Genomic DNA, 26,533 nt, shown 5'->3' with positions numbered 1-26,533 from the left:
AAGTGAAAAGGGAACCAAGCAGCAGCCAACAATTAAAAGGCAAGACCCACAAAAGCAAAACGGCAAACGATGTTTAGGAGCCACGGATCAGGAAAAGCAGCAGGAGAAAAGGAAGGAAAACTTAAAATCAGTGATCAGCAGCCAAAAATCAGAGTCCCGGCAAATAGCCAGCACCAATCGTTGATCCCTCGACTTATGTACAGCTGAGTCTGGTTTCTCTAATACCCCCAAGCAACAGCCGCCGGCACGTGTCCCAGACGCGCCGGCGAAACCACGCAGCCAGCCACCTACGCGCCAGAAAGAGACGGGGAGAGACGCGAAAAACCACGCAGACAGCCACCTACGCGACAGAAAGAGACGGGGAGAGACGCCGAAGACACAGCACCGCGTGCCGGGAGAAAATGGCCGCGGACGGCGCCTAAAACTTTGGCACGCGACGGCGACAAAGCGGCACCAACGACAGAGTAGCAAAACAGCAGCAGCGGCGCAGCGGCAGAGCAGGAAAGCAGCGACGACAGAGCAACGAGGCAGCGGCAGAGCGGAGAAGCAGCAGCGACAGAGCAACGTGGCAGCGGCAGAGCGGAGAAGGCGCAGCGACAGAGCAGCGAGGCAGTGACCGAGCAGCGAGGCAGTGACAGAGCAGCGAGACAATGACCGAGCAGCGAGGTAGTGACAGAGCAGCGAGACAGTGACAGAGCAGCCAAGCAGCGAAGCAGCGGTAGAACAACGGAGCAGCGGGGGACAGAGGGCGATCGCAGAGGAGCAGCTACATGGCAGAGAAGCCCTCGGCCACAAAGCCATGGCCAATATAAGGCGGAGCAGGAACACCAGTCAGACAGTCATTACCGAGCAGTCGGACAGTTGTTACCGAGCAGTCAGACAGTCACTACCGAGCAGTAGGACAGTTGTTACCGAGCAGTCAGACAGTCATTACCGAGCAGTCACACAGTTACCACCGGGCAGTCAGACAGAACCTCTCCCTGTACCGCCATCCAACCCAGTGCTGCGTATCCTAGTACAGGATCACCGATCTAGTACAGTGCCACGTATCCTTCGACAGGATCATCCAACCCACTGCTCTGTATCCTAGTACAGGATCACCGATCTAGTACAGTGCCTCGTGTCCTTCGAACAGGATCCTTCACCCCAGTGCCGTGTATCCTAGTATAGGATCACCGATCCAGTATCTCGCCACGTATCCTTCGACAGGATCCCCCCACCCCAGTGCCGTGTATCCTAGTATAGGATCACCGATCCAGTACCGTGCCGCGTGTCCTTCGGACAGGACTCTTCACCCAGTGCCGTGTATCCTAGTACAGAAGCCCCAGACCCAGTACCGTGCTGATAAGGACTCGTACCGGTGCCCCGATTAGTGTTCCAGGATCAGGATGAACATCCGCTGGATAGCGTCCCGCAAGAAGGACGAGCTGCAGAGCCTAGCTAAGGAGTTTGGACTAGGAGAAACTGGGACTGTAGAGGATCTACGGAGCCGGATCACCGCATTCATCGCACGCCCTGGGCACCCCGAAGCCGTGCAGGCAAGGCTGGACGAATTGGCTACGCACTTTGGGAACATACCGAGCCCCAGGGACCACCGGAGTCCAGCCACGTCACCCGGGCCAGAGAGCCGGACGAAGATGGAAGACAGCAAGGAGGGACCAAAACTGCGATTAATTGTACCCGAGCTGCCCAGCACGAGCCAAGGATCCACCCACGGATACCGCGAGTCAGCAACCGAGACACCGGCCGCCCAGGACGAGCAACCACAACGAGCTGCCCAAGGACCACTCCAAGGAACCAGACCAGAGGCGTCCAGCAAGAACCACGCGCCAGTACCCACTACCGCTGGACCCCTGGCCACGCCTAGCCACCAGACAACCACGGAAGGACTGTGACTGCTATCGCTTGGTTGATCTCCTTCCTGGTTCCATCTGCCAGGCGGATCCTGGTCCTCACCTCTCGCCTGTTCCCGGTCGTCCATATCCCCTTCGCCAGCCGCTCACTGATGAAGGATCGTGTGGCTCCAGTGTCGAGGGTGGCCGCAAATGCTCTCCCATTGATGTCCACCAGGGCAGCGATCCTTCCTCCGGTCATGCTTAATGGGTGGGTTTCTCCTGTTCCGGGGTGCGCGCCTCCGTCCATGTCCCAGTTGGGCGGAGACCCGATCCGTTTCCCGACGCTGGCTTCCGGCAGCAGTTGATGGTCCGGACCCCTCGGTGGCCACATTCCCAACAGAACAGCTTCTGTCGGTTTGTGCACGCACCACTGAAATGACCGTTTTCCCCGCAGTTCCGGCAGGCTCGTTGTACATCGATCGCCTGCTCTTGCTCCTGGCCGATTCCTCGGTTGGTGATCTCGGTCTTCCCGGGTGTCTCGTGTGTGTTGCCCCGTTGGGGGTTGGTGCCATTGCCGGTAAAGGCGGCACGGGGTCGATGGTTCTGCGTGGTCGCGATGCTGCGGAGTGCGTCTCGGTCCCGCGCGGTTTCGTAGGCCGAGACGAGCTGGGTCAATTCTGTGAGTGATCGGAAATCTTGTCTGCGCGTGTACATTTGATACTCCGGACGGAGATTTTAGTAGATCCGTTCGAGTTCCTGTTCCCGAGTATACTGGGCTCGTTGCATCATCAGACGCAACTCGATAAGGTAATCCCGGAAGGATTCCTTGGGCGTCTGTTCCCGACTTCGTATGGTGTCTTCCAGGCGCTGGAAGTATCTGGGGGCAGGAAGAATTCTAGGAATTCTTTCCGAAAGTCTGTCCAATTCTGTCCCTGCATCTGAAAAGTTCGGAACCATCCTTCGGCCTTACCTGTAAGGAGACCGGAGATGGCTCGCGGCAGCTGCTCTGGGCTCTCGCCGTATGATTCCACTCGCTCCTCGAGCCTTTCGATGAACGCTAGTGGGTCCGCGTGACCGTCGAAAGTAAATCCCCATATCCGGAGTTTGTCCGCCAGTAACGAGTACGAGATCTCACCCCCTCCGGGGCGTGAGACCCGATGTCCCTGAGGAAGACGTGGATGTTCCTCTGTGGCATCCGCGCAACGATCCACTGCGGAAGGGCATATCTACAGCTGAAGTTGCAGCAGAAACCCGCCGGGACGATACCATCATGCACCGCCCAGCCACGCCCACGGTCTGTCACGTTTGCGGACTCCACTACCGTCCGAGACCAGCCGCAGACCAACACCCCACAGCCAACCACGAACCATCCAACCGCAATGACAACAAAGCCCTACCAGACAAGATCAAGCAACAACCCCAGGACTACGTTACCACAACAGGACACGAAGAAAGCTACGACGGAAAGAACTGCGACACCGATGGAACCAACCATGGCCAGTTCCCCAGCACGAGACCCGACACCAACAGGACAACGCAACAAAACGAAGACTTTGGCAGAGACAGCTACGGCCCTACTGGATCAATCCAGGGCCAGCTCGTCGAACCGGGAGTCACCAACAGGACACAGCAGGAAACAAAGGACTTGGGCAGAGACAGCTACGGCTCCACTGGATCAATCCAGGGCCAGCTCGTCGAACCAGGAGTCACCCACAGGACACAGCAGGAAACAAAGGACTTGGGCAGAGACAGCTCCGGCTCCACTGGATCAATCCAGGGCCAGCTCGTCGAACCAGGAGTCACCAACAGGACACCGCAGGAAACAAAGGACTTGGGCAGAGACAGCTACGGCTCCACTGGATCAATCCAGGGCCAGCTCGTCGAACCAGGAGTCACCAACAGGACACAGCAGGAAACAAAGGACTTGGGCAGAGACAGCTGCGGCTCCACTGGATCAATCCAGGGCCAGCTCGTCGAACCAGGAGTCACCAACAGGACACAGCAGGAAGCAAGGGACTTGGGCAGAGACAGCTGCGGCTCCACTGGATCAATCCAGGGCCAGCTCGTCGAACCAGGAGTCACCAACAGGACACAGCAGGAAGCAAGGGACTTGGGCAGAGACAGCTGCGGCTCCACTGGATCAATCCAGGGCCAGCTCGTCGAACCAGGAGTCACCCACAGGACACAGCAGGAAACAAAGGACTTGGGCAGAGACAGCTTCGGCGCCGCTGGACCAACCCAGGGCCAGCTCATCGAACCGGGAGCCAGCAACAAGATCCAGGAATCACCAGGATTTTCCAGCAAAGATAGCTGCGGCCCCGCGGGATCAATCCAGGGCCAGCTCATCGAACCGGGAGTCACCACGTAGTCACCCAACACGACAAACATCACGTAAGCCACGAACCCCGATACCACAGGACGAGATCACAGAAACCCCGACGACGGACTACCAACTGGAGCCATTAGCCGACGCCGAGATAGCTCGGGAACGCAACCCGTTTCGCCCAGCCGACTCGGATGACTACGAGAACGCGATCTTGGCCACCACTACCGCCCTGGAACTGAAGGACCTGTCGCCGTGGCAGCAAGCCCTATACCCCACAACAAAACCCCACGGAACGAGCCAACAGGACGATCAAAACCATGATCGCCCAGTACATCGATGGAGACCAGCGGAAATGGGACGAGCTGCTGCCCGAACTCAGCCTAGCCATCAACAGCAGCACATCGGACACCACAGGCTTCAGCCCAGCATTCATCGTACTCGGCCGGGAACCTCGGTTGCCTGGAGCCTTGTACGAAGAGACGACCCCAGGACTAGGCGAAGTGACAGAGACCCCAACCAACAAGGCCAAGCGACTCAAGGAAATCTTCGCCATCGTACAAGAAAATACCCAGCAGGCATCACATACGCAGAGCAGGACCTACAACCTACGTCGACGCGAATGGAGACCCACGATCGGGACGCTCGTGATGCTACGCCAACATCACCTGTCCAAAGCGGCGGACAACTTCGCTGCCAAACTGGCTCCCAAATATGAGGGGCCTTACAAAGTAATTAAATTTATTTCTCCCACCATAGCACGACTCCAGAAGCATCCGGAAAGACAACGACGAACGGCCGGACTAGCCGACCTCAAGGCCTACCACGACAACGAGCACACACTCACCAGCGAAGACAACGAAGACAACGATGACGACGACCCCAGCACCAGGAAAACCGCGAGTTCATGAGGGCCACTTATGGTAGTGCGCTGCCGCCCCGCAAGGGGAAACCGCGTCCACACTCAGTAAGATAGCTTAACTCCCCTTAAGGGATTAGAGTAAGACATAGCCAGAAACTAGAAAATGCACCGATCAGGGAAACCCAAGGCACAGGACACATCAGTAGCACAGGGCAGGTTCTAACCAAACAAGGTTTCTTCCCCCCACCAGATCCGACATGGACAACCCAAGGACGAGCGACGCACAGCCTCTAGAAGCAAAGGATGGCACGGAGGGGCATCCTAGGGGTGCGTCGCCGCCCAGCTCAAGGCAACCACGGTCCACGACCAGCCAACCACCAGCAAGCCACCACTCTCCGACCCCGCAGGCAGAACCGGGCAACACCACGCAGCCTGGACCATCAACAGGAGCCGTACCACGACCACCCAGGCCACCTAGGCCATCCCGACGTCGGGCCCGCCCCGAAGGCCCACCGTCGCCCCGCCGGGCGACAACCATGACCTGGGCATGGCTCAACGACGTCGTCCATCCGAACACGTCACGAAACAACCTGGCTGGGATCATCACAGTGGAGGCGATGCGGCCATCGGACTCAGACGAGGAGGTCCGAGCAGGCTAGGCCCAGCAGGAGCCACCAAGACGCCTACGCCGCCGCAAGCATCCAGGCCAAGGAACAGGCACCGCCGTCACCCCACGCGCGACTCGAAGACGCGTCGAGCCAGGACACGTCACCCTGGACCCCAACTCCGAGGGGCAGAGCAGCTCCCCAGTCGCGCCCAAACTGCGGCTGCGGTCCCCACCACCACCGCCCTTTTACCTGTACCGCATGGGAGAACCGCTGACCCCACGGCCGAGCTACGACAGCAGCTCCGACGAAGGGTTCACCAGCCGCACGATGGAGGCCGACAAGCACTGGGAGCCGACCTGCCAGGCAAGCACCGATGAAGAGTTCTTGCACGACCGACGCTTCAGAAAAGCGGGTGGCCGTCCATGGTTCAAGCACTCCGTCCAGGAGCTAAACCGCCAACTGGAGGCTGAGCGGGCCACGCGGGCCCATACTCGGACGTGAGCGAGGACGAAGATGGGCCGGCCAACTGCCAGAAGAACACTCCAGCCAACATCGCGGTTGACGTGGCACCTTGGACCACCTGGAAGGACGCCGACAGGACCCTGCAACTGCTGCTCGCCCATCCACGGCCCATCACCCCACCCGGGCCCGAGAGGGAGATCATCCCCGCGTCGGACAACGACACAACAAGCGACGACGAGGTACAGCTCCTAGGAGAGGACGACACCACTCCGCTACGGATCCGCGACGGCAGTCTGGGACGGCTCCGGAACCTCGGCCTTCAGGATGAACACGAGCCACCCAGACACGTAACCGGCAATGAGCTGCCCCAACTGCTCCAGGAACTCGGCCTGGGGGACGGACCCGTGTCCCCGATACCCAGGGATGACGGAGACGAGGAGGTAGTCTGGATCCTGGGAGGGCCCAACCGGCCCGATCCCGGACACCAGCTGGGACGACGGGTGGCACGCCAGACTGCAGGAGTGGGACGCGCAGGAGGAGGCGGCAGCCCCGGAAAGAAGGGAGAATCCCGATTGGCAGCCGCTGGACCACGCACCAATGAAGTGGCTATCGCCAGTTCCCACCGACCACAACGCCCCGAACCCGGAACCGACGAGCTGCACGGCCCGAGAGGCCGAACCAGGAAACGCGAGCCAACCAAAGGACAGCGACCTGTCATTGGGTTTGGAAGAGGCAGAGGCGGGCGGACTGCTCACAGCGTTCGAGGAGATGCCCGAGCTAAACACGCTGCAGGAGGAGCAGGAATGGCCAATCGCCCCAGTCGCCTGGCGGGTAAGCACGCCTGACCGCCGCATCCCGCAAAGCCTGTTGGAAGGCGCCAGCCCTCAGGCAAACGCGGCGCGTCACGGGCGCAGCCGGATCCGCAGCTTAGAACACCACGACGGCCAACGCTTCCGCGTATGCATCAGCGGGAATTTGGTGCGCATTTCACCGCGCCCCCCCCGAAGTAGGAAGGGAGTGTGAAGGCATAAGCCTCCACAGCACTAACCACGACACCATCCCCTGGAGGGACCGCCCCGACGGCTGGTTATCTAATTTCATTATTTCATTATCACTTTTTATCCGATTCTTATTACTTCTATTATAATTAGTATTACTTAGACAACGAACAATGAATCCTTAGTTTCCCCAATTAAAATAAGAAATAGGCTAAGAAAACCCCTAAAATAGTGAGGCGTTTACTTATTAGCAGCGAAGAGACAACACGAAGGAGAGACGCCTACTACGGCCACGCAGCAAAGAGAGCCGACATGGAAGAGAAGGAAACGAAGAGACTCGCCGGTCGCTCTTACGCCCACGCAGCCAAAGCAAGAGAGAGAACGGCCGAAGGCAAAAGAACAGCATGCAAGAGAGCGAAGCGGCAGAGAAGCCGCCGATCGCCCACGCAGCCGAGGCCTACAGCCACGAAGCGGCGGAGAAGCTGCAAAAGGTAAAGCAGAGGCCTGGCACGGTCCAGCGCGGGCGAGGCTCGGGAGTGATCTCGGAGGGCTGAGCCAGACCGGTTGTGCGGTGGAAGCCAAAATAGATTTAAAAACTAGCCGTGACCGCGCCGTGTACGCAATAAGCCGGACGCGGTGAATAAAAACCAGCTGTGACCGCGGTGTGCAAAGGAAGCCGCCGACGTGACGAGGACCGGCCGCCGGACCCAAGGAAGGGAAACCAAGGGTGAGCCACCTCACGTATGTGAGCTCTGGGGGGATAGATCGGTGCAGTAGGCAGGGTGTACGCACAGAACCAGATGTTTTCCCGAAAATGTTGTAAATTTTTCCCCCCACAATAAAGACACCCACCTCAACCCACCGGTTTCAGAACTTTCGCCCGTAGGAGTCCCTCAGCCCCACCCCCTCTCTTCCCTATTCCCTGGGGCCCGGCGAAGGGGATGTGAGTTGTGGATCATGCGGCATCCCCCAAGCTGGGCTTCCCTTCCCCATACCTGTCTCCCCTGGGGCCCGGCGATGCTGGATGTGAGTCGTGGATTCACGCGGCATCCGCAAAGCTGGGTTCCCTCTCCTACATCCTCGCCCTAGGGGACCCGGCGATGCTGGATGTGAGTCGTGGATTCACGCGGCATCCGCAAAGCTGGGTTCCCTCTCCTACACCCTCGCCCTGGGGACCAGGCGACGCAGATGTGAGTCGTGGATCATGCGGCATCTGCTAAGCTGGGCTCCACTCTCCCCTACCCTTCCGACCCCTGACCCAAACCCCCTCCTCCCGCCTCGCATGACCCCCAACACACATCTCGGCAGCTCCCCAAGCACGGGTTCACCCGCGCCTCGATCCACCCCACGGGTGCGCTTTCGCTGCGAACGGCTCTCCCCTTAGGTCCTCACACAACAAATTTTGCTGTGGGGAAGGACCGGCCCCTGGACAGACTGAGAAGCTGTACCTCGGAATGAGAACTTCCTTACAAGACGTATGTTATATGTTTTATAAACCCGTGTGAATCGTGTGATTATCCGTTGCTCGACTACTTCTGGGATGTGTCACCGACGCTATTGGGCAGGGAGCTCTCCGTGTCGCGTGATGGTGGGGTTTTAATGGAGTAATGCCTGGACGACCCAGACTCGTTGTTACCCGGCGATTTCCAGGCTTGGGTCCGCTTTGCCCGCCGCAGCAAGATCCGGCGCACCATAAAGAACCCAGCTGCCAACAGGGGAACTATCAAATACGGCTTGCAGAACAGACCCAAAATGAAAAGACTAAACGACATCATCCAATTGATTAGGGTCTCTGTGGGATCAGATCAGACAGTCATACAGCTCATACGCTCGAACCAAATCATCTTTCCACTTTCTACACTCACGTTGAACCTGCCAAAGGGTGGTCACCGTAGTATAGATTGCCGTCGAGAGTGTCACCAGCATGCCGTAAATCATGATTTAATTTGTAGGTTTCACCTTCCTCGTATTTTACGGGAGAAATAAAATCTGTTGGGGCGAGGCAGCCGTCCACTGACTTTTTTGGTCAGGCTTACTATGTATTGTAACGATTAAGTAGGCTGCCTATTGGGTTTTCATGCTGTGGAATTGACTATAAAAAGTGTGAGTCTTGCTTAGCTCAACACAAAAATTCTTTTGAAAATAAGGCCTTCCTAAATAATAGAAAATATTCTTCGAAGGGGAGCAGTATGTGTGTTAGAAAAATAATAATCAAATCGAAAGTAATAAAAATGATATATGTATTCATCTATGTGTAGTCTTCTTGCAGCAAATAAAACTTGTTGTTTCTTTTTTATTATTGAACAAAATGGTCGTCTCGTCGTTTTACTTCTTCGTTAATGAACTTAAGCCTTTTTGTTCTTAATGTGTTTTGTTTTTTTGATTTGTTTCTTAGGAACAGCAAAAAAAAGTTAATCAAAAATAAATTAAAACTTAAATAGAAAATAGTTTTGTTTGATAGTTGTGTTGTGGTTGTTTCAAAAAGGTTAAATTCTAAATTATAGCGTACATTTAAGGTGGTACATTTAAATGCGGTGCTGGAGCAGCACGTGGACAACACCAAGGTTGGCTATGCCAAGGTGATGGGCGAGGTGGCCGAACTGAAGGAGGAGAATGTGCGACTGGAGGCGTACGTGAAGGGTCTGCGCCAGAAGCTGGTTGCAGCCCTCAATGGTGTCCCATTGCCTCCGCTGGAACCGTCCGGTCCGAACGTTGGCAACATTGACAGGTATATGCATCACTTGGCCGGCCTCACTGGCCAGCCGCACAATACTATGCTCCTCAAAGCAAGAGACGCTCTGCGCAAAGTAGACATTCCCACTCTGCTCAAGTCCTAGTATTCTTTTGGATGAAACGATGGTACAGTACAGTATTTTTTAATTGCTTTAGTCTTAGGATCCATCCACACCCGTGCACATGTATGAGTGTTCTCATGGAATGTGTATGTAGTATTTCAGACGTATGTTATATGTTTTATAAGCCCGTGTGAATCGTGTGATTATCCGTTGCTCGACTACTTCTGGGATGTGTCACCGACGCTATTGGGCAGGGAGCTCTCCATGTCGCGTGATGGTGGGGTTTTAATGGAGTAATGCCTGGACGACCCAGACTCGTTGTTACCCGGCGATTTCCAGGCTTGGGTCCGCTTTGCCCGCCGCAGCAAGCTCCGGCGCACCATGAAGAACCCAGCTGCCAACAGGGGAACTATCAAATACGGCTTGCAGAACAGACCCAAAATTAAAAGACTAAACGACATCATCCAATTGATTAGGGTCTCTGTGGGATCAGATCAGACAGTCATACAGCTCATACGCTCGAACCAAATCATCTTTCCACTTTCTACACTCACGTTGAACCTGCCAAAGGGTGGCCACCGTAGACGTATAGATTGCCGTCGAGAGTGTCACCAGCATGCCGTAAATCATGATTTAATTTGTAGGTTTCGCCTTACTCGTATTTTACGGGAGAAATAAAATCTGTTGGGGCGAGGCAGCCGTTCACTGACTTTTTTGGTCAGGCTTACTATGTATTGTAACGATTAAGTAGGCTGCCTATTGGGTTTTCATGCTGGGGAATTGACTATAAAAAGTGTGAGTCTTGCTTAGCTCAACACAAAAATTCTTTTGAAAATAAGGCCTTCCTAAATAATAGAAAATATTCTATTCCTTCCTAAATAATAGAAAATATTCTTCGAAGGGGAGCAGTATGTGTGTTAGAAAAATAATAATCAAATCGAAAGTAATAAAAATGATATATGTATTCATCTATGTGTAGTCTTCTTGCAGCAAATAAAACTTGTTGTTTCTTCTTTTATTATTGAACAAAATGGTCGTCTCGTCGTTTTACTTCTTCGTTAATGAACTTAAGCCTTTTTCTTCTTAATGTGTTTTGTTTTTTGGATTTGTTTCTTAGGAACAGCAAAAAAAAGTTAATCAAAAATAAATTAAAACTTAAATAGAAAATAGTTTTGTTTGATAGTTGTGTTGTGGTTGTTTCAAAAAGGTTAAATTCTAAATTATAGCGTACATTTAAGGTGGTACATTTAAATGCGGTGCTGGAGCAGCACGTTGACAACACCAAGGTTGGCTATGCCAAGGTGATGTGCGAGGTGGACGAACTGAAGGAGGAGAATGTGCGACTGGAGGCGTACGTGAAGGGTCTGCGCCAGAAGCTGGTTGCAGCCCTCAATGGTGTCCCATTGCCTCCGCTGGAACCGTCCGGTCCGAGCGTTGGCAACATTGACAGGTATATTCATCACTTGGCCGGCCTCACTGGCCAGCCGCACAATACTATGCTCCTCAAAGCAAGAGACGCTCTGCGCAATGTAGACATCCCCACTCTGCTCAAGTCCTAGTATTCTTTTGGATGAAACGATGGTACAGTGCAGTATTTTTTAATTGCTTTAGTCTTAGGATCCATCCACACCCGTGCACATGTATGAGTGTTCTCATGGAATGTGTATGTAGTATTTCAGACTATGTTATATGTTTTATAAACCCGTGTGAATCGTGTGATTATCCGTTGCTCGACTACTTCTGGGATGTGTCACCGACGCTATTGGGCAGGGAGCTCTCCGTGTCGCGTGATGGTGGGGTTTTAATGGAGTAATGCCTGGACGACCCAGACTCGTTGTTACCCGGCGATTTCCAGGCTTGGGTCCGCTTTGCCCGCCGTAGCAAGATCCGGCGCACCATGAAGAACCCAGCTGCCAACAGGGGAACTATCAAATACGGCTTGCAGAACAGACCCAAAATGAAAAGACTAAACGACATCATCCAATTGATTAGGGTCTCTGTGGGATCAGATCAGACAGTCATACAGCTCATACGCTCGAACCAAATCATCTTTCCACTTTCTACACTCACGTTGAACCTGCCAAAGGGTGGCCACCGTAGTATAGATTGCCGTCGAGAGTGTCACCAGCATGCCGTAAATCATGATTTAATTTGTAGGTTTCACCTTACTCGTATTTTACGGGAGAAATAAAATCTGTTGGGGCGAGGCAGCCGTCCACTGACTTTTTTGGTCAGGCTTACTATGTATTGTAACGATTAAGTAGGCTGCCTATTGGGTTTTCATGCTGGGGAATTGACTATAAAAAGTGTGAGTCTTGCTTAGCTCAACACAAAAATTCTTTTGAAAATAAGGCCTTCCTAATAATAGAAAATATTCTATTCCTTCCTAAATAATAGAAAATATTCTTCGAAGGGGAGCAGTATGTGTGTTAGAAAAATAATAATCAAATCGAAAGTAATAAAAATGATATATGTATTCATCTATGTGTACAGTCTTCTTGCAGCAAATAAAACTTGTTGTTTCTTCTTTTATTATTGAACAAAATGATCGTCTCGTCGTTTTACTTCTTCGTTAATGAACTGAAGCTTAATGTGTTTTGTTTTTATACCCGATACTCAAAATGAGTATTGGGGTATATTAGATTTGTGGTAAAAGTGGATGTGTGTAACGTCCAGAAGGAATCGTTTCCGACCCCATAAAGTATATACATTCTGGATCAGCATCAATAGCCGAGTCGATTGAGACCTGTCTGTCTGTCTGTCTGTCCGTCTGTCCGTCTGTCCGTCTGTCCGTCCGTCCGTCCGTCCGTCTGTCCGTCCCCTTCAGCGCCTAGTGCTCAAAGACTATAAGATCTAGAGCAACGATGTTTTGGATCCAGATTTCTGTGATATGTCACTGCTACAAGTATATTTCAAAACTTCGCCCCGCCCACTTCCGCCCCCACAAAGGACGAAAATCTGTGGCATCTACATTTTTAAAGATACGATAAAACCAAAAACGCAGAATCGTAGAGGATGACTATATGTTCTAGAGTGTAAAATCTCAACCAGATCGTATAATTATTATATCCAGAATCAAGAAAATAATTTCATTCTTTCTCGCTCTGTCTCTCTCTAACACACAGTATTCATGGTCGGCTTTGCCAATTGAAAAATATGAGTTCAAGGATCTCAGAACCTATAAGAGCCAGAGCAACCAAATTTGGTATCCACACTCCTGTGATATCGGACCTTGACCGTTTTGTGTCCAAATTTCGCCACACCCCCCTTCCGCCCCCGCAAAGGACGAAAATCTGGGGCATCCACAAATCTCAGAGACTATTAAAGCTAGAGTAACCAAATTTGGTATCCGCACTTCTGTTAGATCTCACTATAAAACGTATATCTCTGAATTTCGCCCCACCCCCTTCCGCCCACACAAAGGACGAAAATCTGTTGCATCCACAATATTGCAGATTCGAGAAAACTATAAACGCAGATCATTTTTATACCCAAAAGGAACAAATCAATTTGCACTGGCTACGCAGCGCCCCACGTCACGCTCAGACTGATTTTCTGTCTCTCTCGCACGCACTCATTGTCGTGTCGTTTAATATTAGCGGCGTCTGCCGAAGGAGAGCCATACTGACTAAGTATCGGGTATAACTGTAGAGTTGCGGTGTCCGCAGCAACTCACAACGTTCCCCCTCGTTTGGATTTGTTTCTTAGGAACAGCAAAAAAAAGTTAATCAAAAATAAATTAAAACTTAAATAGAAAATAGTTTTGTTTGATAGTTGTGTTGTGGTTGTTTCAAAAAGGTTAAATTCTAAATTATAGCGTACATTTAAGGTGGTACATTTAAATGCGGTGCTGGAGCAGCACGTGGACAACACCAAGGTTGGCTATGCCAAGGTGATGGGCGAGATGGCCGAACTGAAAGAGGAGAATGTGCGACTGGAGGCGTACGTGAAGGGTCTGCGCCAGAAGCTGGTTGCAGCCCTCAATGGTGTCTCATTGCCTCCGCTGGAACCGTCCGGTCCGAGCGTTGGCAACATTGACAGGTATATGCATCACTTGGCCGGCCTCACTGGCCAGCCGCACAATACTATGCTCCTCAAAGCAAGAGACGCTCTGCGCAAAGTAGACATCCCCACTCTGCTCAAGTCCTAGTATTCTTTTGGATGAAACGATGGTACAGTGCAGTATTTTTTAATTGCTTTAGTCTTAGGATCCATCCACACCCGTGCACATGTATGAGTGTTCTCATGGAATGTGTATGTAGTATTTCAGACGTATGTTATATTTTTTATAAACCCGTGTGAATCGTGTGATTATCCGTTGCTCGACTACTTCTGGGATGTGTCACCGACGCTATTGGGCAGGGAGCTCTCCGTGTCGCGTGATGGTGGGGTTTTAATGGAGTAATGCCTGGACGACCCAGACTCGTTGTTACCCGGCGATTTCCAGGCTTGGGTCCGCTTTGCCCGCCGCAGCAAGATCCGGCGCACCATGAAGAACCCAGCTGCCAACAGGGGAACTATCAAATACGGCTTGCAGAACAGACCCAAAATGAAAAGACTAAACGACATCATCCAATTGATTAGGGTCTATGAGGGATCAGATCAGACAGTCATACAGCTCATACGCTCGAACCAAATCATCTTTCCACTTTCTACACTCACGTTGAACCTGCCAAAGGGTGGCCACCGTAGTATAGATTGCCGTCGAGAGTGTCACCAGCATGCCGTAAATCATGATTTAATTTGTAGGTTTCGCCTTACTCGTATTTTACGGGAGAAATAAAATCTGTTGGGGCGAGGCAGCCGTCCACTGACTTTTTTGGTCAGGCTTACTATGTATTGTAACGATTAAGTAGGCTGCCTATTGGGTTTTCATGCTGGGGAATTGACTATAAAAAGTGTGAGTCTTGCTAAGCTCAACACAAAAATTCTTTTGAAAATAAGGCCTTCCTAAATAATAGAAAATATTCTTCGAAGGGGAGCAGTATGTGTGTTAGAAAAATAATAATAAAATCGAAAGTAATAAAAATTATATATGTATTCATCTATGTGTACAGTGTTCTTGCAGCAAATAAAACTTGTTTCTTCTTTTATTATTAAACAAAATGGTCGTCTCGTCGTTTTACTTCTTCGTTAATGAACTTAAGCCTTTTTCTTCTTAATGTGTTTTGTTTTTTGGATTTGTTTCTTAGGAACAGCAAAAAAAAAATCAAAAATAAATTAAAACTTAAATAGAAAATAGTTTTGTTTGATAGTTGTGTTGTTGTGGTTGTTTCAAAAAGGTTAAATTCTAAATTATAGCGTACATTTAAGGTGGTACACTTAAATGCGGTGCTGGAGCAGCACGTGGACAACACCAAGGTTGGCTATGCCAAGGTGATGGGCGAGGTGGCCGAACTGAAGGAGGAGAATGTGCGACTGGAGGCGTAGGTGAAGGGTCTGCGCCAGAAGCTGGTTGCAGCCCTCAATGGTGTCCCATTGCCTCCGCTGCAATCGAGCGGTCCGAGCGTTGGCAACATTGACAGGTATATGCATCACTTGGCCGGCCTCACTGGCCAGCCGCACAATATTATGCTCCTCAAAGCAAGAGACGCTCTGCGCAAAGTAGACATCCCCACTCTGCTCAAGTCCTAGTATTCTTTTGGATGAAACGATGGTACAGTGCAGTATTTTTTAATTGCTTTAGTCTTAGGATCCATCCACACCCGTGCACATGTATGAGTGTTCTCATGGAATGTGTATGTAGTATTTCAGACGTATGTTATATGTTTTATAAACCCGTGTGAATCGTGTGATTATCCGTTGCTCGACTACTTCTGGGATGTGTCACCGACGCTATTGGGCAGGGAGCTCTCCGTGTCGCGTGATGGTGGGGTTTTAATGGAGTAATGCCTGGACGACCCAGACTCGTTGTTACCCGGCGATTTCCAGGCTTGCGTCCGCTTTGCCCGCCGCAGCAAGATCCGGCGCACCATGAAGAACCCAGCTGCCAACAGGGGAACTATCAAATACGGCTTGCAGAACAGACCCAAAATGAAAAGACTAAACGACATCATCCAATTGATTAGGGTCTCTGTGGGATCAGATCAGACAGTCATACAGCTCATACGCTCGAACCAAATCATCTTTCCACTTTCTACACTCACGTTGAACCTGCCAAAGGGTGGCCTTCGTAGTATAGATTGCCGTCGAGAGTGTCACCAGCATGCCGTAAATCATGATTTAATTTGTAGGTTTCACCTTACTCGTATTTTACGGGAAAAATAAAATCTGTTGGGGCGAGGCAGCCGTCCACTGACTTTTTTGGTCAGGCTTACTATGTATTGTAACGATTAAGTAGGCTGCCTATTGGGTTTTCATGCTGGGGAATTGACTATAAAAATTGTGAGTCTTGCTTAGCTCAACACAAAAATTCTTTTGAAAATAAGGCCTTCCTAAATAATAGAAAATATTCTTCAAAGGGGAGCAGTATGTGTGTTAGAAAAATAATAATAAAATCGAAAGTAATAAAAATGATATATGTATTCATCTATGTGTACAGTGTTCTTGCAGCAAATAAAACTTGTTGTTTCTTCTTTTATTATTGAACAAAATGGTCGTCTCGTCGTTTTACTTCTTCGTTAATGAACTTAAGCCTTTCTCTTCTTAATGTGTTTTGTTTTTATACCCGATACTCAAAATGAGTAATGGGGTATATTAGATTTGTGGTAAAAGTGGATGTGTGTAACGTCCAGAAGGAATCGTTTCCGACCCCATAAAGTATATATATTCTTGATCAGCATCAATTGCCGAGTCGATTGAGCCCTGTCTGTCTGTCTGTCTGTCCGTCTGTCCGTCTGTCCGTCTGCCCGTCTGTCCGTCCGTCCGTCCGTCCGTCCGTCCGTCTGCCCGTCCCCTTCAGCGCCTAGTGCTCAAAGACTATAAGAGCTAGAGCAACGATGTTTTGGATCCAGACTTCTGTGATATGTCACTGCTACAAAAATATTTCAAAACTTCGCCCCGCCCCCTTCCGCCCCCACAAAGGACGAAAATCTGTGGCATCCACATTTTTAAAGATACGATAAAACCAAAAACGCAGAATCGTAGAGGATGACTATATGTTCTAGAGTGTAAAATCTCAACCAGATCGTATAATTTTTATAGCCAGAATCAAGAAAACAATTTCATTCTTTCTCGCTCTGTCTCTCTCTAACACACAGGTTTCATGGTCGGCTTTGCCAATTGCAAAATATGAGTTCAAGGATCTCAGAACCTATAAGATCCAGAGCAACCAAATTTTGTATCCACACTCCTGTGATATCGGACCTTGACCGTTTCGTGTCCAAATTTCGCCACACCCCCTTCCGCCCCCGCAAAGGACGAAAATCTGGGGCATCCACAAATCTCAGAGACTATTAAGGCTAGAGTAACCAAATTTGGTATCCGCACTTCTGTTAGATCTCACTATAAAACGTATCTATCAGAATTTCGCCCCTCCCCCTTCCGCCCCCACAAAAGACGAAAATCTGTTGCATCCACAATATTGCACATTCGAGAAAACTAAAAACGCAGAATCATAGATAATGACCATATCTCAGACTGATTTTCTGTCTCTCTCGCACGCACTCCTTGTCGTGTCGTTTAATATTAGCGGCGTCTGCCGGAGGAGAGCCATACTGACTTAGTATCGGGTATAACTGTAGAGTTGCGGTCTCCGCAGCAACTCACAACGTTCCCCTCATTTTTATACCCGATACTCAAAATGAGTATTGGGGTATATTAGATTTGTGGTAAAAGTGGATGTGTGTAACGTCCAGAAGGAATGGTTTCCGACCCCATAAAGTATGTATATTCTTGATCAGCATCAATAGCCGAGTCGATTGAGCCATGTCTGTCTGTCCGTCCGTCCGTCTGTCCGTCTGTACGTCTGTCCGTCCGTCCGTCTGTCCGTCCCCTTCAGCGCATAGTGCTCAAAGACTATAAGAGCTAGAGCAACGATGTTTTGGATCCAGACTTCTGTGATATCTCACTGCTACAAAAATATTTCAAATCTTCGCCCCGCCCCCTTCCGCCCCCACAAAGGACGAAAATCTGTGGCATCCACATTTTTAAAGATACGATAAAACCAAAAACGCAGAATCGTAGAGGATGACTATATGTTCTAGAGTGTAAAATCTCAACCAGATCGTATAATTTTTATAGCCAGAATCAAGAAAACAATTTCATTCTTTCTCGCTCTGTCTCTCTCTAACACACAGGTTTCATGGTCGGCTTTGCCAATTGCAAAATATGAGTTCAAGGATCTCAGAACCTATAAGATCCAGAGCAACCAAATTTTGTATCCACACTCCTGTGATATCGGACCTTGACCGTTTCGTGTCCAAATTTCGCCACACCCCCTTCCGCCCCCGCAAAGGACGAAAATCTGGGGCATCCACAAATCTCAGAGACTATTAAGGCTAGAGTAACCAAATTTGGTATCCGCACTTCTGTTAGATCTCACTATAAAACGTATCTCTCAGAATTTCGCCCCACCCCCTTCCGCCCCCACAAAAGACGAAAATCTGTTGCATCCACAATATTGCACATTCGAGAAAACTAAAAACGCAGAATCATAGATAATGACCATATCTCAGACTGATTTTCTGTCTCTCTCGCACGCACTCCTTGTCGTGTCGTTTAATATTAGCGGCGTCTGCCGGAGGAGAGCCATACTGACTTAGTATCGGGGATAACTGTAGAGTTGCGGTCTCCGCAGCAACTCACAACGTTCCCCCTCATTTTTATACCCGATACTCAAAATGAGTATTGGGGTATATTAGATTTGTGGTAAAAGTGGATGTGTGTAACGTCCAGAAGGAATGGTTTCCGACCCCATAAAGTATGTATATTCTTGATCAGCATCAATAGCCGAGTCGATTGAGCCATGTCTGTCTGTCCGTCCGTCCGTCTGTCCGTCTGTACGTCTGTCCGTCCGTCCGTCTGTCCGTCCCCTTCAGCGCATAGTGCTCAAAGACTATAAGAGCTAGAGCAACGATGTTTTGCATCCAGACTTCTGTGATATCTCACTGCTACAAAAATATTTCAAATCTTCGCCCCGCCCCCTTCCGCCCCCACAAAGGACGAAAATCTGTGGCATCCACATTTTTAAAGATACGATAAAACCAAAAACGCAGAATCGTAGAGGATGACTATATGTTCTAGAGTGTAAAATCTCAACCAGATCGTATAATTTTTATAGCCAGAATCAAGAAAACAATTTCATTCTTTCTCGCTCTGTCTCTCTCTAACACACAGGTTTCATGGTCGGCTTTGCCAATTGCAAAATATGAGTTCAAGGATCTCAGAACCTATAAGAGCCAGAGCAACCAAATTTGGTATCCACACTCCTGTGATATCGGACCTTGACCGTTTCGTGTCCAAATTTCGCCACACCCCCTTCCGCCCCCGCAAAGGACGAAAATCTGGGGCATCCACAAATCTCAGAGACTATTAAGGCTAGAGTAACCAAATTTGGTATCCGCACTTCTGTTAGATCTCACTATAAAACGTATCTCTCAGAATTTCGCCCCACCCCCTTCCGCCCCCACAAAAGACGAAAATCTGTTGCATCCACAATATTGCACATTCGAGAAAACTAAAAACGCAGAATCATAGATAATGACCATATCTCAGACTGATTTTCTGTCTCTCTCGCACGCACTCCTTGTCGTGTCGTTTAATATTAGCGGCGTCTGCCGGAGGAGAGCCATACTGACTTAGTATCGGGTATAACTGTAGAGTTGCGGTCTCCGCAGCAACTCACAACGTTCCTCCTCATTTTTATACCCGATACTCAAAATGAGTATTGGGGTATATTAGATTTGTGGTAAAAGTGGATGTGTGTAACGTCCAGAAGGAATGGTTTCCGACCCCATAAAGTATGTATATTCTTGATCAGCATCAATAGCCGAGTCGATTGAGCCATGTCTGTCTGTCCGTCCGTCCGTCTGTCCGTCTGTACGTCTGTCCGTCCGTCCGTCTGTCCGTCCCCTTCAGCGCATAGTGCTCAAAGACTATAAGAGCTAGAGCAACGATGTTTTGGATCCAGACTTCTGTGATATCTCACTGCTACAAAAATATTTCAAATCTTCGCCCCGCCCCCTTCCGCCCCCACAAAGGACGAAAATCTGTGGCATCCACATTTTTAAAGATACGATAAAACCAAAAACGCAGAATCGTAGAGGATGACTATATGTTCTAGAGTGTAAAATCTCAACCAGATCGTATAATTTTTATAGCCAGAATCAAGAAAACAATTTCATTCTTTCTCGCTCTGTCTCTCTCTAACACACAGGTTTCATGGTCGGCTTTGCCAATTGCAAAATATGAGTTCAAGGATCTCAGAACCTATAAGATCCAGAGCAACCAAATTTTGTATCCACACTCCTGTGATATCGGACCTTGACCGTTTCGTGTCCAAATTTCGCCACACCCCCTTCCGCCCCCGCAAAGGACGAAAATCTGGGGCATCCACAAATCTCAGAGACTATTAAGGCTAGAGTAACCAAATTTGGTATCCGCACTTCCGTTAGATATCACTATAAAACGTATCTCTCAGAATTTCGCCCCACCCCCTTCCGCCCCCACAAAAGACGAAAATCTGTTGCATCCACAATATTGCACATTCGAGAAAACTAAAAACGCAGAATCATAGATAATGACCATATCTCAGACTGATTTTCTGTCTCTCTCGCACGCACTCCTTGTCGTGTCGTTTAATATTAGCGGCGTCTGCCGGAGGAGAGCCATACTGACTTAGTATCGGGTATAACTGTAGAGTTGCGGTCTCCGCAGCAACTCACAACGTTCCCCCTCATTTTTATACCCGATACTCAAAATGAGTATTGGGGTATATTAGATTTGTGGTAAAAGTGGATGTGTGTAACGTCCAGAAGGAATGGTTTCCGACCCCATAAAGTATGTATATTCTTGATCAGCATCAATAGCCGAGTCGATTGAGCCATGTCTGTCTGTCCGTCCGTCCGTCTGTCCGTCTGTACGTCTGTCCGTCCGTCCGTCTGTCCGTCCCCTTCAGCGCATAGTTCTCAAAGACTATAAGAGCTAGAGCAACGATGTTTTGGATCCAGACTTCTGTGATATGTCACTGCTACAAAAATATTTCATATCTTCGCCCCGCCCACTTCCGCCCCACAAAGGACGAAAATCTGTGGCACCCACATTTTTAAAGATACGATAAAACCAAAAACGCAGAATCGTAGAGGATGACTATATGTTCTAGAGTGTAAAATCTCAACCAGATCGTATAATTATTATAGCCAGAATCAAGAAAACAATTTCATTCTTTCTCGCTCTGTCTCTCTCTAACACACAGGTTTCATGGTCGGCTTTGCTAATTGCAAAATATGAGTTCAAGGATCTCAGAACCTATAGAATCCAGAGCAACCAAATTTTGTATCCACACTCCTGTGATATCGGACCTTGACCGTTTCGTGTCCAAATTTTGCCACACCCCCTTCCGCCCCCACAAAGTACGAAAATCTGGGGCATCCACAAATCTCAGAGACTATTAAGGATAGAGTAACCAAATTTGGTATCCGCACTTCTGTTAGATCTCACTATAAAACGTATATCTCAGAATTTCGCCCCACCCCCTTCCGCCCCCACAAAAGGCGAAAATCTGTTGCATCCACAATATTGCACATTCGAGAAAACTAAAAGCGCAGAATCATAGATAATGACCATATCTCAGACCGATTTTCTGTCTGTCTCGCACGCACTCCTTGTCGTGTCGTTTAATATTAGCGGCGTCTGCCGGAGGAGAGCCATACTGACTTAGTATCGGGTATAACTGTAGAGTTGCGGTCTCCGCAGCAACTCACAACGTTCCCCCTCGTTTTTATACCCGATACTCAAAATGAGTATTGGGGTATATTAGATTTGTGGTAAAAGTGGATGTGTGTAACGTCCAGAAGGAATCGTTTCCGACCCCATAAAGTATGTATATTCTTGATCAGCATCAATAGCCGAGTCGATTGAGCCATGTCTGTCTGTCCGTCCGTCCGTCTGTCCGTCTGTACGTCTGTCCGTCCGTCCGTCTGTCCGTCTGTCCGTCCCCTTCAGCGCATAGTGCTCAAAGACTATAAGAGCTAGAGCAACGATGTTTTGGATCCAGACTTCTGTGATATGTCACTGCTACGAAAATATTTCAAATCTTCGCCCCGCCCACTTCCGCCCCCACCACGGACGAAAATCTGTGGCATCCACATTTTTAAAGATACGATAAAACCAAAAACGCAGAATCGTAGAGGATGACTATATGTTCTAGAGTGTAAAATCTCAACCAGATCGTATAATTATTATAGCCAGAATCAAGAAAACAATTTCATTCATTCTCGCTCTGTCTCTCTCTAACACACAGGTTTCATGGTCGGCTTTGCCAATTGCAAAACATGAGTTCAAGGATCTCAGAACCTATAAGATCCAGAGCAACCAAATTTTGTATCCACACTCCTGTGATATCGGACCTTGACCGTTTCGTGTCCAAATTTCGCCACACCCCCTTCCGCCCCCGCAAAGGACGAAAATCTGTTGCATCCACAATATTGCACATTCGAGAAAACTAAAAACGCAGAATCATAGATAATGACTATATCTATCAGATTGCTGAACCTGGATCAGATCGGATGATTTTTGTAGCCAAAAGCAAGAAATCAATTTGCAGTGGCCACGCAGCGCCCCACTTCACGCTCAGACTGATTTTCTGTCTCTCTCGCACGCACTCTTTGTCGTGTGGTTCAATATTAGCGGCGTCTGCCGCAGGAGAGCCATACTGACTTAGTATCGGGTATAACTGTAGAGTTGCGGTGTACGCAGCAACTCACATCGTTCCCCCTCGTTTTTTAATTGCTTTAGTCTTAGGATCCATCCACACCCGTGCACATGTATGAGTGTTCTCATGGAATGTGTATGTAGTATTTCAGACGTATGTTATATGTTTTATAAACCCGTGTGAATCGTGTGATTATCCGTTGCTCGACTACTTCTGGGATGTGTCACCGACGCTATTGGGCAGGGAGCTCTCCGTGTCGCGTGATGGTGGGGTTTTAATGGAGTAATGCCTGGACGACCCAGACTCGTTGTTACCCGGCGATTTCCAGGCTTGGGTCCGCTTTGCCCGCCGCAGCAACATCCGGCGCACCATGAAGAACCCAGCTGCCAACAGGGGAACTATCAAATACGGCTTGCAGAACAGACCCAAAATGAAAAGACTAAACGACATCATCCAATTGATTAGGGTCTCTGTGGGATCAGATCAGACAGTCATACAGCTCATACGCTCGAACCAAATCATCTTTCCACTTTCTACACTCACATTGAACCTGCCAAAGGGTGGCCACCGTAGTATAGATTGCCGTCGAGAGTGTCACCAGCATGCCGTAAATCATGATTTAATTTGTAGGTTTCACCTTACTCGTATGTTACGGGAGAAATAAAATCTGTTGGGGCGAGGCAGCCGTCCACTGACTTTTTTGGTCAGGCTTACTATGTATTGTAACGATTAAGTAGGCTGCCTATTGGGTTTTCATGCTGGGGAATTGACTATAAAAAGTGTGAGTCTTGCTTAGCTCAACACAAAAATTCTTTTGAAAATAAGGCCTTCCTAAATAATAGAAAATATTCTTCGAAGGAGAGCAGTATGTATGTTAGAAAAATAATAATAAAATCGAAAGTAATAAAAATGATATATGTATTCATCTATGTGTACAGTCTTATTGCAGCAAATAAAACTTGTTGTTTCTTCTTTTATTATTGAACAAAATGGTCGTCTCGTCGTTTTACTTCTTCTTTAATGAACTTAAGCCTTTTTCTTCTTAATGTGTTTTGTTTTTTTGATTTGTTTCTTAGGAACAGCAAAAAAAAGTTAATCAAAAATAAATTAAAACTTAAATAGAAAATAGTTTTGTTTGATAGTTGTGTTGTTGTGGTTGTTTCAAAAAGGTTAAATTCTAAATTATAGCGTACATTTAAGGTGGTACATTTAAATGCGGTGCTGGAGCAGCACGTGGACAACACCAAGGTTGGCTATGCCAAGGTGATGGGCGAGGTGGCCGAACTGAAGGAGGAGAATGTGCGACTGGAGGCGTACGTGAAGGGTCTGCGCCAGAAGCTGGTTGCAGCCCTCAATGGTGTCCCATTGCCTCCGCTGGAACCGTCCGGTCCGAGCGTTGGCAACATTGACAGGTATATGCATCACTTGGCCGGCCTCACTGGCCAGCCGCACAATACTATGCTCCTCAAAGGAGGATATGTCGCTTCTAGCTCTTGCTTAAGCCGGTTGTGTTTTTTTCTTGCTCCCGCATTCTCCGCCCTTTGCCTAAATATCATACAACATTGTTGTGTCTTTGTTTTGATTTATTATCGCATCTCTTTAATTTGATTCTACTTTGTGTTAACCACCAGTGTTTTGTTTGTAAACAAGTGTTTAATATAAATTCAATATTGCAACGTAACACATCGGACTCGTGCAGGCAATTTGTTATTGTTTTTTGCCCAGTCTGCTTTTCGATATCGCTTCTTCGGTGTGCACTGTTCTCGCGCATCAGCGTTTGCATCGCCCACACTCTCTCGTGAGCATACGCGGGCTTCTCGCATTGTTGCTCTCACTCTCTCTGGATTGCCTATACTCTCCCTCTCTGTGGACTTTTCTTTTGTGTCTCTGCTTTGGTGAGTTTACTGCTCGTTTTCTGCACTTCGTTGGATCATCTGCTTTGAATTATTGCCGCTGCAGCTGATTGTCTGGCTCGCTCTGCTGTCTGCTCTCCTACTTTACCTTCGATCTCACTCCGTTCTCTTATTATTCGTGCACAGTGATTCTACTGCTGTCAATAATGGCAATCGTTTGTAGTGCAAAGAAATGTGAATTCGGTGGTGTTATCATTGGTGATTCATTTCTTAGCTGCTGGCTGTGCGACAATTTTGCCCACATAAAATGTGCTGGTGGTGGAAATTTTGGCCGGCTGAATGATCTGATCTCGAAACGCATGGGCCTGTCTTGGTCATGTCTGGCTTGTCGGGAGATTGACGCCGAAATGCGCACATTTATGAGACAGACTCGAACTGGGTTTCTGGATGTCCGGAAACAATTTGTGGCTCTCAACGAGAAATTTCTTGCCCTTGAATCACAGTTTCTTGGGCTCAAACTCTTGAGCGAATCGCCTAGACGGAAAATTCCGCATAATGATACCAATCTCTTGCAACCTAATCCGATTGGTACGCCTGCCTCCCACCTTCATCCATCGGAAGCATTTCCGTGTAGTCATGCCACGCCGTTGTCTGTAAATCCGCCAACGGTGGCTCCGGAGTTCTTTACACCGAGCAATGTGCTTCCTTCGAGCACCCAACTCCCCAACAGCATCAATCCCATCCCTGCAGTTTCTGTGGCCGTCACTTCTGACGCGGTGAGTGCTCCTAGTGCGGGTGTGCTGGTTGCTGACGACGTCTTGCCAATTCCTGCTCCAATTCCTGCTCCAATTCCTGCTCCAATTCCTACTCCAATTCCTGCTACAGCCATTGCTACCAATTCCTCTGCCCTTGTACCGAGATCTCTTTTAGGAGTGGCTCCACCATCTCGATCTCGCTCGGGACTTCAACTTAAAGCAGTGGTCCCTCGGAAAGCAATATTTGTTTCTCGTCTTACTCCTGAGGCTACAACGGAGGATGTTAAACAACGTCTTGCCGCTAAACTTAACACTTCGCCTGTTGATATAGTTGTGACTAAATTTACATTTAAACATAAGCGCAACATATCATCCTTTAAAATTCTTCTCCCTGATCTTTACTATCCTGTTCTCTAGAACCGTCAATATGGCCTGAGCATACAATTGTGCATGAGTTCCTTCTCAAAGATTCGAACTCGAATCCAAGAATTACCGAACATGCTCCAAAAAACTGATGTACTATTTTTCCATGCACTATCAGAACGTTCGCAGTTTGCTGGGAAAATTGCGTCAAATTCATACTAATAGCGCGTCCTTTGATTTCGATGCCATCGCGTTTACCGAAACCTGGCTTAACTCCTCTGTCAATGATCACGAATTTTTCATTGATAGTTACACTATTTATTTCTGGTCTGATGAGCTCGTGAGGTAGCTCAAAGGGGGCCTAGCTGAGGCCACCGGACGGGTCGCGGGTTGCGGATAGCGAACGGCCTACCTCGGTAGGTCAGCTGCGAATAAGCGGGCATCCCTCACGGGAGAGTACCGAAATAAGCAGTCCCGGACAGCCAGCGGGTGTTAGCTAGGTAGCAGCACTGACGATGCGCTTGTGGTGCCGCCTCAATAAGTAGCTCACACACTCCCACAATACACAATACCTACCCACATCCCAACCCCCACACCCACCTCACACCGCGCCGGACTAAGTGTGTTACTCGACCCGTGCCGAGAGTCAGCCTGGCTGGGGGCCCGGTATAAAAACTAGCCCAGTCACTAACGGAGGGCTCAGGGACTTGGCAGCCCCCTGTTCTAATGATGCCTTACCCGGGCAACGTGGATCTCTGCCCGGGCTGACCTTTCCCTTTCTCTGCATCTCGTGGGAACAGGATGTATAACAAGAACAAAAACCAAAAAACAAACAAAAAAACAAATGAGTGCGGCGCTCCCCAAATGC

General features: G+C 48.9%; 5 protein-coding genes across 6 annotated transcripts in view; all 5 read right to left on the bottom strand.

Moving 5' to 3' along the window:
* The window catches only part of LOC117193125, a 28,344-nt gene extending 19,186 nt beyond the window's left edge, over positions 1–9,158 (bottom strand). The window contains exons 1-2 of one of the 2 annotated variants that reach the window (XR_004474512.1): positions 8,954–9,158; positions 8,568–8,880 (exon numbers count right to left, since the gene is read on the bottom strand). Coding sequence is in view for 1 of the 2 variants with exons in the window: in XM_033397857.1 (XP_033253748.1) it covers positions 8,618–8,880; positions 8,954–9,026 (336 nt within the window). In the remaining variant the exon portion in view is untranslated. The remainder of the gene's footprint in view (positions 1–8,567; positions 8,881–8,953) is intronic. The other variant, XM_033397857.1, reaches the window with a different exon arrangement.
* Positions 9,159–9,958: 800 nt separating this feature from the next.
* LOC117193116 lies at positions 9,959–10,739 on the bottom strand. Its single transcript, XM_033397847.1, has 2 exons — positions 10,438–10,739; positions 9,959–10,364 (listed from the first exon to the last, which is right to left on the bottom strand). The coding sequence occupies exons 1-2, from the start codon at positions 10,511–10,513 to the stop codon at positions 10,102–10,104; spliced, it is 339 nt and encodes a 112-aa protein (XP_033253738.1). The 5' UTR covers positions 10,514–10,739; the 3' UTR covers positions 9,959–10,101.
* Positions 10,740–11,467: 728 nt separating this feature from the next.
* On the bottom strand, positions 11,468–12,047 carry LOC117193123. The gene is made up of 2 exons (XM_033397855.1): positions 11,954–12,047; positions 11,468–11,880 (listed from the first exon to the last, which is right to left on the bottom strand). Exons 1-2 carry the CDS (start codon positions 12,024–12,026, stop codon positions 11,618–11,620), a joined length of 336 nt encoding a protein of 111 aa, XP_033253746.1. The 5' UTR covers positions 12,027–12,047; the 3' UTR covers positions 11,468–11,617.
* A 2,009-nt stretch (positions 12,048–14,056) lies between these two features.
* Positions 14,057–14,774, bottom strand: LOC117193129. The gene is made up of 2 exons (XM_033397861.1): positions 14,546–14,774; positions 14,057–14,472 (listed from the first exon to the last, which is right to left on the bottom strand). Exons 1-2 carry the CDS (start codon positions 14,616–14,618, stop codon positions 14,210–14,212), a joined length of 336 nt encoding a protein of 111 aa, XP_033253752.1. The 5' UTR covers positions 14,619–14,774; the 3' UTR covers positions 14,057–14,209.
* A 766-nt stretch (positions 14,775–15,540) lies between these two features.
* Positions 15,541–16,235, bottom strand: LOC117193130. Its single transcript, XM_033397862.1, has 2 exons — positions 16,030–16,235; positions 15,541–15,956 (listed from the first exon to the last, which is right to left on the bottom strand). Exons 1-2 carry the CDS (start codon positions 16,100–16,102, stop codon positions 15,694–15,696), a joined length of 336 nt encoding a protein of 111 aa, XP_033253753.1. The 5' UTR covers positions 16,103–16,235; the 3' UTR covers positions 15,541–15,693.
* Positions 16,236–26,533: the final 10,298 nt, after the last annotated feature.

This window comes from Drosophila miranda (genome assembly GCF_003369915.1).
Source record: "Drosophila miranda strain MSH22 chromosome Y unlocalized genomic scaffold, D.miranda_PacBio2.1 Contig_Y2_pilon, whole genome shotgun sequence".
Taxonomy (NCBI): domain Eukaryota; kingdom Metazoa; phylum Arthropoda; class Insecta; order Diptera; family Drosophilidae; genus Drosophila; species Drosophila miranda.
The sequence above is the reverse complement of the archived record's forward strand: the minus strand, read 5'-3'. Positions and strand labels throughout refer to the sequence as shown.

Bases quoted from the DNA above. Each gene is read 5' to 3' on its own strand.
- LOC117193123 (XM_033397855.1), bottom strand. From the start codon at position 12,026: ATGATTTACGGCATGCTGGTGACACTCTCGACGGCAATCTATACTACG. The intron at 11,881-11,953 runs GTGAGTGTAGAA...CTGATCCCACAG, and splicing joins CACCCTTTGGCAGGTTCAAC to AGACCCTAATCAATTGGATG.
- LOC117193129 (XM_033397861.1), bottom strand. From the start codon at position 14,618: ATGATTTACGGCATGCTGGTGACACTCTCGACGGCAATCTATACTACG. The intron at 14,473-14,545 runs GTGAGTGTAGAA...CTGATCCCTCAT, and splicing joins CACCCTTTGGCAGGTTCAAC to AGACCCTAATCAATTGGATG.
- LOC117193116 (XM_033397847.1), bottom strand. From the start codon at position 10,513: ATGATTTACGGCATGCTGGTGACACTCTCGACGGCAATCTATACGTCT. The intron at 10,365-10,437 runs GTGAGTGTAGAA...CTGATCCCACAG, and splicing joins CACCCTTTGGCAGGTTCAAC to AGACCCTAATCAATTGGATG.
- LOC117193130 (XM_033397862.1), bottom strand. From the start codon at position 16,102: ATGATTTACGGCATGCTGGTGACACTCTCGACGGCAATCTATACTACG. The intron at 15,957-16,029 runs GTGAGTGTAGAA...CTGATCCCACAG, and splicing joins CACCCTTTGGCAGGTTCAAC to AGACCCTAATCAATTGGATG.